Raw genomic sequence first — 17347 nt, forward strand, 5'->3', positions numbered from 1 at the left:
GGGATCCCCTCAAAAATAAATGTTAAAAAAATTCAATGGGTTTTTTTCATAAAACTATTTGCAGTAAATAAACATGAAAAAACATTCTGCGATGAAATGACATGGAACCTTAATTATGTGGTTCAATTGCTCTCGTTGTTTGTTATATGTCACTCTGAACCCCAAAATGTAATATATCACTCTGGTTGAGTTACAGATCTATGCTCCTATTTAGCCCAACGGTAGCAGACATTTAATACCTGGGGGTCTCTTTGAGCGAGGTCTATTTTTCACACTGAATGGGGTGTTCTTTTGCCCTCTTGTTCCAGGGGCACTTGGTGCGGCCATTGGTAACAAGGAGTGAGATCATCAGTACAGAGCTATACTTGAAATAATGAATGCAAGTGGGATGGGCATTTCAGTTACACCCATTTGGGCAAATAGCAGGGGGCCTCAATGCTAAGGCCAGAAAACTAAATTAGACGAATACGCTCGCTTTCGTTTGCAGTTGTTAAGGTAATCAAAATGCAGCACTCTGGAGAGCCGTGCTCGTGAAACGTTGCATCCCCACAGCATGATTCTGGGGTGTAATGTCATGAAAAAAAGCTGCTGGTAGCTTTTGAAATGCAGATTATCATGTGGAAAGTGTATTTGTTATAGTTTATAGCCAATATATAGGCACACTGGGGGAGGAACAGAAGTACGCGCTTGCACTTGCTGTGTGGGTCCCGCTCGGGGAGCCGGATTCTTATCTGATCTTTTATGAAGCGTTTGAGGATCTGAAATAGGGAAATATTAGGGATTTAACTTTGGCAGTCAAATGGTAATCAAACATTCTGATAAATTGAAAGTATGTGGTGTGATTCCTCTCAATCTCTCTTTCATTCTAAAATGATGGTTGATGTTTTGTAGGTGAATTCCACCAGCCCCTTCCCTGAAGTCCAACATGGGCGTCATTTTTCAAGTGAGTCCACCTACTCCCATTCTTCAGCAGAAGAATCTCGGCAAGATGCCACAGGAAGTGCACACTCGTCGGGATGTAGACCATCTTACCGCGAAAGACGCTCTTGGCAGGACCTGATAGAGACGCCTTTGACAAGTTCAGGACTCCATTTTCTTCAGACTGTTCCTACCGACTCTGATTACACAATTGGCCGACCTGGAATGTCACCAGAGCGGCGAAGGCAGGCTACGTTACCAGTCCAAAGACGTCACAACCATGAAAAGGATGGACCTTTCCCACTGGTAGAATGTCAGAGGGGACACAGCTCACATAGCAAACCCCAAAAACAACGCAGTCAGAGTCTACCACGGAACAGAGACGTCAGAGGAAAGTCACGCACAAAGACTGCAGAACTAACAGAAGAGAAACTGGAAGAGGAAATTCACCCAAAACAAAAAAACTGTTTGAGTAAAGAAGGTACGTTATTTACAAAGTTTCATGGATTGTATATTAGAGATTTGAAGTTTGAAGCATGAGGTCTTAAAAGTAAAATTCCTGGGATTACTTTTCAACACAATGCATATCTTGTAATTAATCATATAATTAGAAATCAGATGATTTCCCTGTTTCCAGAAAAACATACATACATTTGAAAGAGGTATGAAATACCTATGTTATCATACAAATATCTTTCCTTCTTGATAGTCATAACCCCAAAGTTTCCTTTTCCTACAGCCGGGACCCAGGCCCGCTGAACTTCACATAGATTTTTCAGGTCTGAAGGCAAAATGTATTCATATTATCGCATGTTGGTGAGTATGACTCATCAAGGGTTTGACATTGCCTCCTAAAACTGCCATTGAGGAAGGGCACCGTGAAGATCCTCTATTTTGTTCAACAAGGGGAGCACCTCCCAAGGACAGAGTCATAAGGAGAAATGTGAGAGAACTCCAGAGTGAGCACACCCCCTGCGGGTCCTTGAGTGGTTGCCACTCCTCAAGGCCACCACACTTAACCACTGATTTGTAATCATCATATTAACAGGTTAAGATGCTCAGGGAATGGCACTGAGACTTTTTCTTGTTTCCTTATTTTGCACAATACACTATCATTTATGTTCAATAGCTGTGTTTTCAAAAAGTGTATTCTTTGATATGAAGCATCATTTCCAAAATGTTCAAATTTCTTCGGGAATCGTTCTGAAATAACCACATGGCAGCAAATAATGTGCCAAATGCCAGTTCTTGTTTCCTTATTTTGCTAAATACACCATCATTTATGTTCAATAGCTGTGTTTTCATAAAGTGCATTCTTTGATATTAAGCATCATTTCCAAAATGTTCACATTTCTTCGGGAATCGTTCTGAAATAACCACATGGCAGAAAATAATGTGCCAAATGTCAGTCCTTTTTCAGGGTTTCTTCAATGGTCTTGGTCAGTCGTGGGGGGTTGTGTGGATACTGGACATGTACCAGAAAATTAGAACATGTGTTCTGTTGTCCAGGGGTGAGTGATCTGACTTAGTATGAAGATTGTGTATAGATGATGCAGATGGGCAGGCATGATCATTCAAAACGAAAAGGGACCATCATGAACCTCTACCTCTCTGCAGTGCACACTGTCTCCAGTCTGTTTTTTTCAATTGCCAGAACCAAGCCTACTAAGAGCTATACAATTTAGAATAAAGGTGTTGTTGTAGGCAGTCTGAATTCTCAAAAGAGTTTGAAGAACCTAAGGAGCAGGGAACTGTACTCATGGCACCGAGATGAAAAGGAGTTTGAGCACAGAGGTCGCAGAGGTTCCGATGAGAGGATTTAAGAGTTCTCACAGTCTGATGAGAACACATTTTCCTATGGATACACAGTGGTACAGGCACAAACTGGCACTTCAATTTGAGGCATGAATACTTATATGAAACCCAGGCCTCCAATCAAAGCCAATCCGCTTTACATCCAGCAGCTGTGACGACTGGGTATCTTTTCCTGTCACCAGGGACCAAATGAACACCAACATTGTATGCCTATGTCTTTTGCTAAAGTCCAGGTAAATACCTTTTGGACATTGCAGCCTAGAGTTAACAATAAACCCCAAAACTATTTCACAAAAATCCCCTGGGATCTAATTGGACATGTGCTACACACATGAAGGATCTAAGAAGGTAGGTTTAGCTATATAATCAGTTTGGATTTCTAATATCAGTGTGAAAATAAAAATCACCCTTAGTTCTTAACTTTATAAGCTATGGCTATGTTTTATGAATTTAGAAAGAGTCTCTAACTGCATTCCCTTGAATGGCCATGCTGCATTCCCAAAAGAACTCCGTTTAGGAAGCATTTAATGGAAGCTAACTATGTCTCATCCAGCCTTTAATATGGGCCAGTCAGTCTAGCTGGTTGTTATAGTGATTCGTTTTCCCTATACCATTGAGCATAATGAGACTCAGTAATGGCCTCATGGAGATGTTCAACAATCAGAGGTAAAGGGAGGCTTCACAAAACAAAGATGTGTGGGAGAAACAAAAACCCCTCATTTTTGCACATGCATATACTTTGATGGATAACAGGCACAAAAGGTCAAGGTATTCCCCCTGCCACTGATCAGGTCAGACATTGGCCCAAACAGCATAACACAGTCTTCAGTACAAAGGCAGAGAGGTCCAAGAGGATCGGCACAGCCAGCTGACCCACATCGCGTGCCTGTATTGGGCTACCAAAAATTTGCATTGAGGACATCTCAGTTTCATGACTGGAGCAAAAGTCCAATCTGTTCAGATCTAGATTGTTATGGGTATTATGATAGGACTGTAGATGTTCAGTGATCACCTTTCCACTATTCTATTAAGTGCTTAAAGGCCAACAGAAGGCCAATAATCTGTGGGTCCTTACGTTGGCCTCTATTGGCAATGGTGTGACCCTGGCTTGCTTGAATAGATGATCAACTGTGCCATCTTTAATAGGGGCATTGATAATGTAGCATATAACAGAAGTAAACACAATGGTGGCGCGTGTCAGCATCCAACCTGGTGCTGTGTTGAATGTACACCTGGTGGCCTTTGTGATGGGACTATAACATCAAATGGCATAGTTTCTCCTGGAGCCAAGAAACTAGAACAATTGGCCAGCGATGCTTGTGTAAGATGACTTGCTAATACAAACAAAACGGGTTAGTAGGAGAAAATAGAGTAGGTGGTAGGACTGCTTTTTTGTTAAACGAATAAGAAACGCATGTTCTTCTACGTGATTAACATTAGCTTCCAGTTATATCCTAAATGTGCATGGCTAATCAGCTCTGTGTCCGCTATGGTTCGAGGATCATCAAAAAAGGAAGAAGTGTTGCTATGCCGGGGGTAAAGAGCTAAAGTGGGGGTCATTTGATACCTAGGCCTCCCCTGAGTAGCTCTATGTATAAGCAATAAATGCTAGGGTCAATTTTTTGAGAAAATAAAACCTCTTAGTACAATATATGAGATACAACCGTGAGGCATTTTTCACCTAACAAACGTTTTTTAATATATATAATATAATATATGTCAAGCATTAGACGAGTGAACAATCAACAAAGAACTAACAGAGAAAAAGCAACAACAAAACTTTTTCGTGAGTCTTCAAACATATAAAACAAATTGGTGCGGTGTGGCACACACCTAAATTCGATCTGTTATTTCATCACAGAAAGAAATGCATTAAAGTCAAAAACGGTGGTGTCCAAAGAGCAAGAGATATGTAGAGCGGTAAAGATTTGGAAAACTGAAAAGATATAACCGGAAATACGGTTAATGTTGGCAGCAAAGTGGTAGGACCTGGGTATGTCTATCTGTCCTGCCAGGGTCTCGGGGAGAATTCTATCCAAGACAAACACCCTTTTGTTGTGCTGCTCTAATCAAGGAGTCTATCCTTAATGTTCCCAGTGTGAAGATCTGGAAAAATAAAATCAAGACAGAAATGGCCTGGGATTATTGTTCAGGTATATCGTCTGTTTCCAAGGTTTTGCCAAGGTTCGAGGACATCTCACGGTAGTCTGGCTTGGCTAAAACCATGTACATTCCACCCAGGGTGATATTTCACATTGGTAAACTGTTGCTGACAATCAAATCCCACTGGTGATCTCTGGCTCATCAGCTACAAAACGGAAGCCTAGATCATCAATGCAAATGGGACAAAGGTGAACACTTCAAATATACAATTTAAATCTATTCAAAGATGTTTAGCACACATTCCGGTGCTGGCTATCTGCATCTGAGGTATAATATTTCAAAGATAGCACTGGCCATTCAACATTGCATATTCTCAATAAGAAAAAAGAAGTATGCTCTTGAAATAGGCGTGGTTTGTAGAGGGTCTGAGCTAATGGACATTAACTTTAAAAGTCCAAGCACATGAACGCTCTAGAAATGAAGCCCCTGATATGCAATTCTTGTTCTCATTTTAGAGTTTCTAGGCTATGTCCAGATGTCTAGAAGGAGGCCATCAGCATTTCTCCTAAGGCACAGCACTCAAATATGGCCAAGGTGAAATTCACACAAGAAAAGATCTTAGGTGAATCCCATTCCATCCAGGGAATCCATTTTGTATTTTTAAGCCCTTGCTCATGCTGCAATATAAGGACACCCTGAATGTGGTGCCCCCACCCAGGACAACTGTCACGAAAATCAAAGCAGGCCACTCATTGCTCATTCATTGATCAATTTTCTGATGCATTTCTTTTTAATAATCATTCATACCATGGCACCTTTGGGCAGCCCATAATAAGTCACCACAATATTGGTATATGTACATTTCCACTTCCAAATCACGGATGCATTGGCTTCTGCTGCAAAACAATTTAAGAAATGCAATTCTATTAAAGATAAAAAATTCAAGAGACATCCTGATTTCTACTGTTAGAAATGTCAAATTGGGAGGCTTTTTAGTGACTGTTGGTGTGATGAGTGAGTGATATGCATGACCTAATGCCCTGCATTCGAGGGGTAGTAAGGCAGGGTGTAAGAGATGTATCAACGTAGGGGAAGAAACAAAAAACATGCACATGGCACTGCCCATACATGACTGGGATTTCTGACTAGGTCACATGCTTATGTGCGGGAACCTACAAGTTCCCCAATCCAACCCTAGCCCCATGCGTCAGAACGCCCATACTAAATGGAACACCCCTTGGCTGCCTCATACACATCAGCATTGTGGTGAAGCCACTGAGAGTTGTCATGTGAAGTGAGTCACTTGCAAATCTGTTGCTGTATACTCAAAGAATCTTGGTTTTCATTACGACAGTCTCTGCCTATTCCTGTGCAAGTGGTCCTATGAGCATCAAAACAATGTTAGCACTAGTGACATGCAGAGCTGCAGGTAAGGTGGCAGTAGCCTGGGCTAGCAGCGCCAAGGGGCAGTCTGCTAGCCAATACAGAGTGGCTGCAGAATCTGTAATTCACGTAGGCAATCACATATCATGCTCACGCCACTTGCACTGTGGAGTGCAGTGTGACAATTACATGACCCGACCCCATGTCCAACTTTGCTATGCAAAGGAAGGGAAAGTGTGGGAGTTAGGTGTGAAAGTGTGGTGGTGCAGGTGTAAATTACAGCATGATGGCAAGGAAGTGAAGGAAGGGAGAGAGCAGAAAGGTGGACGAGATGAGAAAAATAAGAGTAGCGGTAGAGGAGAGGAAAAGGTACTAGGTGAAAAGATCTTGGTGTAAAGATCTTTTCACCAAAAGATCGATTTAGAAAGACTGCGCTGTGACTGCACGGAGCGGTCTTTCTAAATCGAACTGTCACGCCCCTACCGCACACAAGTGCGTGCAGGTGCTGCCAGTCTCTGCGGGACCTGGAAGCAGAAGGCGAGGAGAATGGGTAAGTGTGCGTGTGTGTGTTGGTGTGTGGTTTGTGTGTCTGGCTGTGCTGTAGTTTGGGGGAGTCTCAGGTGGGGAGGATTCTTGGGTGGGGAGGGAGGAGGCTTCAAAACCCTGCGTGAGAGGTGGGAGTGGGGGATGGGGGCATGGGGGTGGTGGGGCAGTGCGGAACAATGGGGGGCTCGAGGGTGAACCCCCCCCCCCCGAATATTTTTAGAAAAATCCTCATGTTGGAGCTCTGAAGGGAAAAGGACCATTCATTACAATGCTGGTTTCCCGGTCAATAGAAAATCGATCCTTGTAAATTGGTCTTTTTCTCATGAGAGCTTTAAAATGAAGTCTTATCGCATAGAACAGAGGAAAGAGTGTGGAGAGGAGGCAAAGGAGAGGTGGGATAGCAGGTAGAATGTGGTAGAGAGAGAGAGCGGAGAAGAGGAGGAGGAGAGCAGAGTGAGCAGTGAAGAGAAGGAGAAGAGGAGACAGAGTAGCATAGAGAAGGTGGAGGAGAGGGAACAGAGGAGAAGAAGAAAGAGAGACTTAAATGCAGATAGAGAAGAGGAGAAAGAGGAGCGAGGGAGAGAAGGAGGAGAAATCTTAGAGAAGGGGAGAGGAGGCTGATAAGGAGACAGAGAGTGGGACACCCTTAAGACACGAACCCTACAATATTTCTAACTGGTTGGTGAAGGTAGTCAAGAATCTATATTAGCCCAGTGCCAGTTCTCCGGTTTCCAACTAACAGTGCAATCGTCCCAGCCAACCCCACAGGAATATCTAAGTTCACCAGGTGGGGGTACGTGGTAGAAGAGTCTATCTGCACCAACACTGGGGTTGAAAAACTCCAGCAACAGCCAAGAAAGATCCAATGAATGCCAAGAAAGAAGTATAGGACATTATAAATCCATGAGACTGTGAGTGACAGTGTATCTGCGAAGATGGCGGTTGTATAAATGGGGGGGAGGAAAGAACTGGAGATTATAGGCTTAGGAAAGACATAGGGCAAACAATACTTATACCCTAACCTAAATGGCTGTGACTCAAATAAGCTTCCTTGTGAACTTTCACATGCCAGATGATTGCATAGTAGTGACAGGTGTCACATGATGACAAAAACCTTACGGAGTGCTCTCTGAAATGAGGCAAGACTTTAAGGCAGTGGCCTTTATTAGATGATCCAGAATTCAGAAAAGCCATTGTAACTGGTATGAAATGTCTTATGGGCCCAAAGTAAATACTTCATGATTGTGAATGGAAGCCTAATGACACAAGGCCTCTCTCTGAAAATCCAGGGTAAAATCCAACACAACCGAAGGAGATCAGACACCTTTCAAGGAAATCATCTTCTGAAATGTTTCTTATTAGACACTGGTACTTTGTAAATATAATGCATTCGTGATGACATTTGTGCTGAAGGCCAAGGCCGCCATCTCACGCAAGGTGGCAAACATGATTCATGTAAATATAAATATGAAGGATGATGTAATGCTATCACTTTGCTTGGAATGCATGTTGAATTTTGCACATGTTGGGGATCTGCAGTGGGGGGTCTCGGTACTTTGTTCCTTTGCCTGTATGTATGTTTGATAGCTTTCTAGTGGTAGTACTTTCAAAGAAGAGCATGACGGTGCTAGTACTAAATTGTCATACCCAAGCCCATTAGTTCATTCATTCATATGCTCATTCATTACAGCAAGGAATGCTTTAACAACTTAATAAAGCATTATAAACAAAATCTTTCATTTGATAGGAAATCAAAAGAGGTGTATTTTATTGGATTTATGTGTTAAAAGCTGGTGATGGATCCTTGCCTCTTTTGGTTCTCCTGCCCATGGGGTCCTCGCCCGTTTTGGGTCTCCTGGGAAGACCCTAAGAATAATGTCAAGATACAGTCTGAGTGAGAGATCATACAAAGGAACTAAAAGGCCACAGTGAATGAAAAGTCTAGGTAGGCAACATGTATGCCAAACAGGACTCTGAGAGTGCATAGACATAACATTGACGCAAATGTTTAGGAGAGGAGAAAATACATTAATATGTTTGATACCATCTTAAGTAGAATTTGCATTCTTTTGAAATGCAGTTCTCTCTTCATTGGAGAAGTTAGTAACAGCGATAGGGGCAATGAGAAGTACAAACGGCATATAGGGCGCTTTGAAACAGTATTTACTTCCTGTGTAAGTGCCCAACAAGCGAACAACAAAATAAAATAAAAGACAAAAGACCATCGCAGCATCCAATGTAGAATTCTTCTGTTTGGGGCCTTTTTCGGACCAGTTCATAGTATGCTGCAATTCGCTATGCTGAGTATGGCAACACAAGGCTGACCATAGAATTATGGATATTTTGAGATATAAGATTTGGTCTATTCTAAAGGTAAATTTGCTGAATAAAGCATTACTGACTGACTATTCTACCAGAAACGTGGCACAAAGTGATTGGTCTGAAATTACTTCTGTACTTTGAGTTAAGAGACTGTTTGATATTGATAGTAGTATTTTGAATATCAGTTTAAAGTAACATTGCTAACATAACCTTTCAAATTAGCTCAAAATACCATCACCAGCGTACACTTGTTGATGGATAATCAAATGGAAACTCAAAACTCTTCTATTTAATGTCCTGAAAGGGGCCAGAAGGAATAACCCATAAACAATTAGAGAGAAAGAGATTTTTTCTGTAAACATTGCAAGCAACCTGCATGCCTCAATTGAATCAGCCGCTAATTCTCTGCAACTGATCAAATTAACTTGTTCCAGACAAAGATGTTAGACAGAGCATGCTCATCACACGACATAACAGCGCAAAGCTTCTGGAGAAGAGAATGGAAATCTCACGAAGGCACACATCCCATGCGTCTCGCGACTGAAGACTTCATATGTTTATGGCATGCAGGGATCTATGCCATATAAATAACATACCATACTAATAAATTGTAGAGAAATTAAACAGTGTCAACCCTGTCGGTATCAAGATCCCTTAACTTTTCTAATAAGGAAATTGTTGGATGCTGATAGTCATCAGGGCAATTCTCTTTTGGGGAATGCAAGTTTCATCTGAAAGAAAATGGGAGAAGAACCAAGACTCAGGGATACAGAGTTATGCAAATGCCTCCTTAAAGACCCTGGATGCTTAGTTGTTTTAGAGTAAATTGTTCTAAAGCATCAATACCATTAGTGCTTAGGTGGCTGGTGGAAATTAAAAAATAAAATTTAAAGCAGGTATATTCAGGAACAACGTTCTCTTGAATTGGGCTGTTCACAGTTTGATTTTATCCACATCATGGTTGTTTTGTAACTATTTACACCGATATTTTCAATAATTGTTAAACTATAAGTTCTAATCAGAATGGCAGGTGAAGTAGCCAGATAGGAAACAGCCAAAGAAAGAGGATTCACCCTGACAATGGGTATAAATCACCATCCAAAATATTTCAAGACTTGAAAAATGGTCTCAATAGTGAGACTAATAACATTGAAAAGCAATGTAACTATTTTACAGGAATTATCAAAACAGAAGCCGGTGCAACTTTTAGGTGAAGGAGTGTCGGCAGGCAGGAGTCCATAGCTGCAGGTATAAAAAAAAAGATATGTTCATATTGAAAAGCTTTACATAATATAAAGCAAAGGAGCTCAAGGCTGTGGAATATAAACCAGTCGTTTGTTTAGGAATAGTCTGAGTTCATTAGGACACAGGGTGTACACAGGATAGAAACATTTCAAAGCAAATTGGGACTATCAGGACCATGGAATGTGTCGTGTTTACTACTATATAAGACCTCACTGCCCCCCCCCTTCCCTATAGTTTTTCCTCACATTTCCATCACTAAGTTTCCCTTAAGTCAAAGTCATAATTTCATAAATGAGATCATTATTTTTCAGCTATTTTTCTAAGGCTCCATTAAGGATTCTCAGAATAATTATTTCCTTGTGCTTCTCATGGGCAAGGGGAAGAGATACTTTTCTGTTGAAAGATGGCTTCTCATGAACATTAGCTATAGCTTTGATGTGATTTGAAAACTGATCATTACATCTTTGTATCCCCCCTGCACCAGGGTTCATGCATTTAGATGTACTGATGCAGAATCTGCAGCTTATTGCAGCATTCCAATGCACCGTGTTTTCCTTGGTCAATATATCACCTTAGATATGGCATTTAAAACTAGACTAAAAGAGGTACTGTCACTACAATGCATTTGTTATTCGGATCAGACACACCTCGGCCAATCCATCACAGCATCCTATCATTGCATCCTTGTGCATCTTAACATACTGTGGTTAATTGTATGTCTTTGGAAATGATCTCTTCAAATTCCTCTTCCTTTCGTATAGTTATTACAAATAACTATCATAGAGAGATCAATTTCTGTCAATCCCTTTACCACACATTCCCAACTTTACACATCCTTTCATTAAATATGACCTTCCACATTCCTGATTGCATGCCCCATACTTCCTTTAAGTCCTCAGGCATAGCAAGCATATCAAGCAGGTATGAACCTGTCCCACCAATCGCCTCCCTACAATCTTGCTTGAGAGAACATTGTGCTTATAAATTGTACTGTAATGGCATTGCTTGAAACCATTAGAGTCACTCAATGTCAGTGTACAGCCATTCAATATTGCCTGTTTTGGAGTTATTGGCACAGTGTAATATCACCTAAAGCACACCTAGCACTAGGCCGCCGAGCTGATCTATGAGTGCTTTGAGCAGAGTGTTGCAGAAGGATCTCTACATTCTCCACAGAGATCACTCTCCTACAGGATTCAATGTGTGACCTGCTGCTTCCCGTTAGCACAACTGCATGGGTCTCTCTGCAAGAAGAGCTCATAAAATTGTATTTTCTTTTTAATTATTATCCGCCTTTCACTCTCCTGGACAAAAAACACCTATCCTTATCCTCTCTACTTGAACTATGTCTTCACCATTGAGTAACAGATCATCTTTTTCTCAGTGGTACTAAGAGTGTCTGAGTGCCTGGTATTTCACTAGGTATTATGTCTGGCAGCTTTGCCCTGTCAACTTTCGCTTGGGCTACTTGCTGGGTCCATATTCTCCATTTTCTATGTGGAATAGCAGCAAACTCAATTTCCATTATCGATTCACCTGAATCTGGTCAATTCTCTACATCGCACATTGAAGTAGACTCAAGCTATTCATTTTGAGCATCTGCTTTTTATCTCTGGATCCATGTACTCCTCAACTTCTCATTACCTCACAACTCTCAAAGACCAAACTACAGGATACATTTGGTTTGCCATGCTATTGTGATTCATCATTCTATTGAGAACATTCCGATTATGATTGTAATATATGCTGTAAGTGATCATTAGAAATAATCATTTTAAAAATTTGAAAAAGAGATTGTTTACAATGTTAGTCCAATTAGATAAGTTCAATCTTTTAATTGCTGCTTTTACAAAACACACAGCTACCACCCTCTTCCAGAAATCAGCTTTATTTGCTCTGGTCACACAGCTGTCAGCAATGGCTGGTGTGGCTCTAACTAACACACACCTGGCTGCATGACTCTTATCCACATAGAAAGAGACAGAAACAGAGAGAGGCAGAGAGAGACAGAGTGCTAGATTGGTATATGATGCAACAGTGAGCAGTTCATGATTAGGTTACGGATCATAGGCTTTAAGCAATGGATTTTTACCATTAATTGCCTTTTGAACTGTCGGTTCTGCAGATGCCTAGAGCTATATTTTGCTATTTTGTTAATTAGGATACACCCTTTTCCTAAACCATCTGAGAAGGTCACACTGGTCTATGGTATAGCTCGGTCCACACTAGAATACTGCAGCAATATGTGTCCTACCTTCTAGAAAATCCTGACTAAAGCTTCAGAACATTTCGTCAGGGTAAGAGAGCATATTTCATCTTCACTGAGTGCCATTACCTGTCAGCTAGCTACGTTGAGAGATGCTGTTGCAACTTTCTGTCCCATTCACAAGAAAACGTTCGATTTCCAAATCTTTAAGTTGAAAGTTTCTTCAGTAGATAAATCGGTCCTCGGAGTTAACGCTACTTCCAGAAGCAACAAGTTAATGGCAGAGCGATGCACCATCTTGTGGGATTCCTTCAACACTGACCTGCTGCTGGTAGAATGCCACCTGTGTCTGCTCAAATGCATCAAAATCAGCCTTCTTATCAAGCCGTTTTTTGGTCACCTGGCCCACCATTTTCTGTTTGTCTCTTTCATGCTTCCTTTTCTCTCTGCCTGAGCCTGGCTATGGTCTACTGAGCAGTGTGGGATGGATCCAAACGCTATGCTTTTTAGTTGCAAATGTAATAACTGCTAGCTTTAAAGATCCTTGGGAACGGGCTGCATCACTTCTATTGAAATCCTTCAAACAGACCACGAAGAGCATCTTCAGACAAAAAAAATCATAAATGTATAAAAAAGCACATTGCAGGACATCAACAGCGGGAGACTAAGTGTCAGTCAAAGTTCACCCGCTTGTCCAGATTATTTCTAGAGCAAGGGCAACATTCATGGAAGTGTCTGCACACAGCATTGGGTGCAGTATCCCAAGTGTGAGTAGTGGCATTCACTCTGCACAGCTAATGCTCTAGAGGAAGAGCACTAATCAATTCACTATTGCCCAAGCTTTTTCATCTTATGCTGAGAACAGGTCCCTGTATGCTGAAAGTCTGACCAAATGGACCTGTGAATGAAGATGACCCCAGTTACTATATCTACAAGCAACATTATTTAATCTAAAGCAGATCTCCAGTTTGACATTTATAGATGCAATTTTGACATTGCCTGTGTAAGAGGAACAAAAAGCTGTATTTCAGTAGTGAAGTTGAATGACAAACACGCAAAGGTAGGATGTTTAACCTGTAATGCGGCAAGGAGGCCAGTGGCAAAAATGGATCAGGAAGCCAAACAAAGGCTGTTTGAAGGAAGGTGTCAAAGAGAAGCCACTGACCAAACATGGTCACTCAAATCTGGAACTGATGGATCATACCATTTTTGGTAGCAGAATATCAAAAGTCTTGAGAGCACACTGTAAATAAATAGTTAAAACATTCCTAAATAGAAAGGGCTGTTGCATGGATTCAGGATGCCCCAGGAAAACTGCAATGTTGGCACCTCACCACGATTGAAATGGAGTCTGATGTCATGTTTTAAGGAGCAATTTGGAATCCCTTGGTGGCACAATACTGGTGGCACCCTGCATAGCTGCAAAGAACTGCCTGGTTGCACAGCGGGCCCTACTTTTCAAGGTGCCTTATGATCTGGCTATTATCACACTTAGGTGATGAGGGGAATGCAATCTTAGTAGACACAGCATTGCTTTGAAATTAATCAGTTGGCCCTACAGCACTACAGAGCTTTGAATCTCACCAGTTGTCCCTGCATAGCTACACAGTTAACAAATCATTAGTATTAAGTGATTTTGAAAATATGAATGAATGAATTGATACTTTGTTTTAGCACCAGCTCATCATGTGAAATCCTATGTACTGTGCTGTGCATGAAATGATTTAGCATGCAAATCATAGCACTTAAACAGAAGAATGGCAAAGTATTGAATTGATCCCTAGTAGTAAAGTGGTTGGGGTCAGGCACGTTTCCTACACCCTAAATGCAGGTGTAACCCTGACACCTAGAGTAGAGCAGCCTACCATTGCAGAAATCAAGAAATGGGGGATAGAACCCAAATACTCATGGCATATAGTCTATCTAAGCAAATATTGAGAATATAATAATGGCAAAATAAAATGAAGTTGATAAAGATGGCGATGTGGCGTACTTAGACATAATGCTCCCGTTCAGAAAGAGAGCCAATCCGCCCATCCTAGAATGTCTAGAAGGACCACTGAAGATCAACAGAAGTGGAAAGGGGGGAAAATGAGGATTTATTCATAGGATAAAGAGAGAATTTTGGGCAGGGAAAAAGGCCAGATATCAAACATTTCTTTATCACCACATAGAGTAATAGCACAAAGCAGGTAAATTACGTTCGAGAATGTGGTAGGGATGCCGGAGAGGAGAAGCAGGATTGTACCAAATTGAGCACAGGGAGCGGAGAACTAGTAAAGTTGTAAACATGTGGCAAAAAAACAGCTGATCTCTATCCCCCAGCTTTACACGAAGGGTTAAGGAATGCCTTTTTGGACTCTTGAAAATCGGGGATACTAGCATTCCCAGAACTGAAGTCATCTGAAGCACTTAAAACAGCTCTTCATTTATCTTTCAGAAAATGCAGAGGAAAGCAGAGAGAGTACCGATGGTCTACAAGAGCTGTACAAGACTTTGGAACAAGCAAGTCTATCAGCTTTTGGAGAGCAGCGTCCGTCCACCAAGCAGGAGTTCCGAAGATCTTTTATCAGGAGGTGCAATGACCCCGTTACCAATGAAAAGCTCCACCGCATCAGAGTTCTGAAAAGCACTTTAAAAGTAAGCATTTAGTGTAATCTTGCTTTTCACTCAATATGGTAAAATGCAAGCAAAGATCACCAAGTCCTGATGATATTATCTGTGCTGCCATTATATGACCTATAGACATATGAGTGAAATGCAAAGAAAGGATACTATACAGCCATATTGTCAGCTTTATTGGGGTTTTAATCAAAATGGCCACAATATGGAGCCATATTGGGGTCACCATGGTGAAAAACAACATTGCCAAACGCATCCAAGTGGCATGGTCAGTTTATATGGCAACATGTTTTTAAGAGGTTTTACGATCTGTCTAGTCCATGGTAGGTCCCAGAAAATTGAATTGCGCTTCTGATATGTTCATCCTTTTTGTGGCATTTATAGTTACAGTGTTCCGATAAATCAAATAGATCATCGCGTATAGGTGCTTAGAGAAATTGGACATCCTGGTCCCAGATAAGCACTGAAATGCAGGTGTCACTGCTCCCAGAATGTTACATCGTACGAGCAAAGGCATGGAGAATAGCAGGAAACCTATTTTTGCTGACAAATGATGGACCACCTTTTTTAACTTGTCTCCTCTTTATTTTCATACTGCTAACCACTAGGATAATGAATTGGAAGGGATACGCTAAACAAGGTTTAGCAGCCTACCTTTTGAGAGAAGTATTTCACCAGAACATGTTAAAATATAAAGAGGACTTCTATCCAATCCCCCTGGCAGGTCTCACCACACAAGACCTGGTGGAATCTCTCTCCTTTGTCATCTCCTTGCCCTTCTCCCACCCCATTCCACCCACTCCACCAAGCATACTCAGAAGCATCCTCATGATATTTGGGTTTGATGTTGGTTGGAATAAGAGGATTTTCATTGCATATCTGCAGGCAAACTAAGATCTGAACCGTTGTCTAACAGAAGCGCCATTGCCTCTAAGGTAATTATCAAGAAAAGGTTTGAATGCATGATCTTTTATATAATCATTTTCTTTTCAAGGAGAGCTGTCCTTTAATTTCACCAACCAGTGACAACTTGGTGGAGATTCCAAGTTTTGGTAAACTTATGTATATTGTTGTATGGGTTAAAAACAAATGTGTTCTATAGATGTTCGGCTTTAACCCAGGTGCAGGTCTGCTAACGTGTATGAAACCAGCAGAATCAATATGTAACACATGTAACTCATGTCCAAAGAATACTCGCCGCCTACAAAAGTACAAGCGCGGGCCCCTTCATGATTATTTGTTGACCTTGTCCTCTGTTCCTAGGACTTTTATCGTTGAGGTGGAGTGGACAAATAGACAAGTAGCCCAATAATTTATCATGCTATCATTGTCCCACTCTCTCAAGAACCTTTGTAGATGTTTCTTCCTCATTTCAAATACAGTTGGACAAGCAACAAAAATGTGTTTCATGGTTTCTCATATGGATACATTTCCACAATACCGAGAGCCCCCTAATAATGTCATTCCCAGCAATCCTCTTCTCTCCATGATTTGCTTGTTGAGACTAAGGTTCCATCTAAATCTCAAAAAGGCTCTACAAACCCATTTAGCTAGATACAGGGCTAAACATGGTGCCAAACATCCTAGTTTTTTGTGATCAAATCTGAGGTGATCTAGAGAAGAGAAAGAGTGCATTTTTTCAACTGTTGAAATCCAATCGAACTGGTACAAACTTGTTTTCACCGTTTTCAGGGATTTCACACAATTCACCAAGGGAGGAATTCATATTTTTTTTAGAATTTTACAACCATGTTCGGACAAACTATTCAGCCACAAGCTCTGTTTCTCCTCAAGAATGATTTTCAGATCAAGGAGCAGGGAGCCACCCTCTGGGCATAAGATTTCCCTTATCATTAGGATACATTTCCCGTTAGCCGGAGTCTGAAGAGACATGATACCCAGATCGTACCTAATGGCATCTATGGGAATCGCATTCAGCACTCCCAATACTGCCCGCCAGGCCAAGGCTTCCAGACATAGCAAAGAATCAAGAGGAGTTAATAAGTAAATATGCATTCCATATAATATTTTGGGAACAAGCTTTGCTTCATAATATCTAAGTGCTGGTTTAAGGGAATATTTTCCATAACGCCTATCCACTCTCACAAGTTGATAAATTTGTAGCATGGTTCGATCCTTCCCCTAGTCTAAAAGTCCAGATCGGCTTGGAGATGCCTGGATGAAGAA

The 17347-nt window shown here is 41.2% G+C and overlaps 1 protein-coding gene across 1 annotated transcript in view; it reads left to right on the forward strand.

The window, feature by feature from the left end:
- The window catches only part of LOC138481058 (connector enhancer of kinase suppressor of ras 2-like), a 2957912-nt gene that overhangs the window by 2877111 nt on the left and 63454 nt on the right, over positions 1 to 17347 (forward strand). The window contains exons 22-23 of the mRNA XM_069612924.1: positions 892 to 1399; positions 14979 to 15178. Of these exons, the coding sequence (XP_069469025.1) occupies positions 892 to 1399; positions 14979 to 15178 (708 nt within the window). The remainder of the gene's footprint in view (positions 1 to 891; positions 1400 to 14978; positions 15179 to 17347) is intronic.

The sequence above is a fragment of the Ambystoma mexicanum genome, chromosome 5p (assembly GCF_040938575.1).
Source record: "Ambystoma mexicanum isolate Mex_15411 chromosome 5p, UKY_AmexF1_1, whole genome shotgun sequence".
NCBI classification, from domain to species: domain Eukaryota; kingdom Metazoa; phylum Chordata; class Amphibia; order Caudata; family Ambystomatidae; genus Ambystoma; species Ambystoma mexicanum.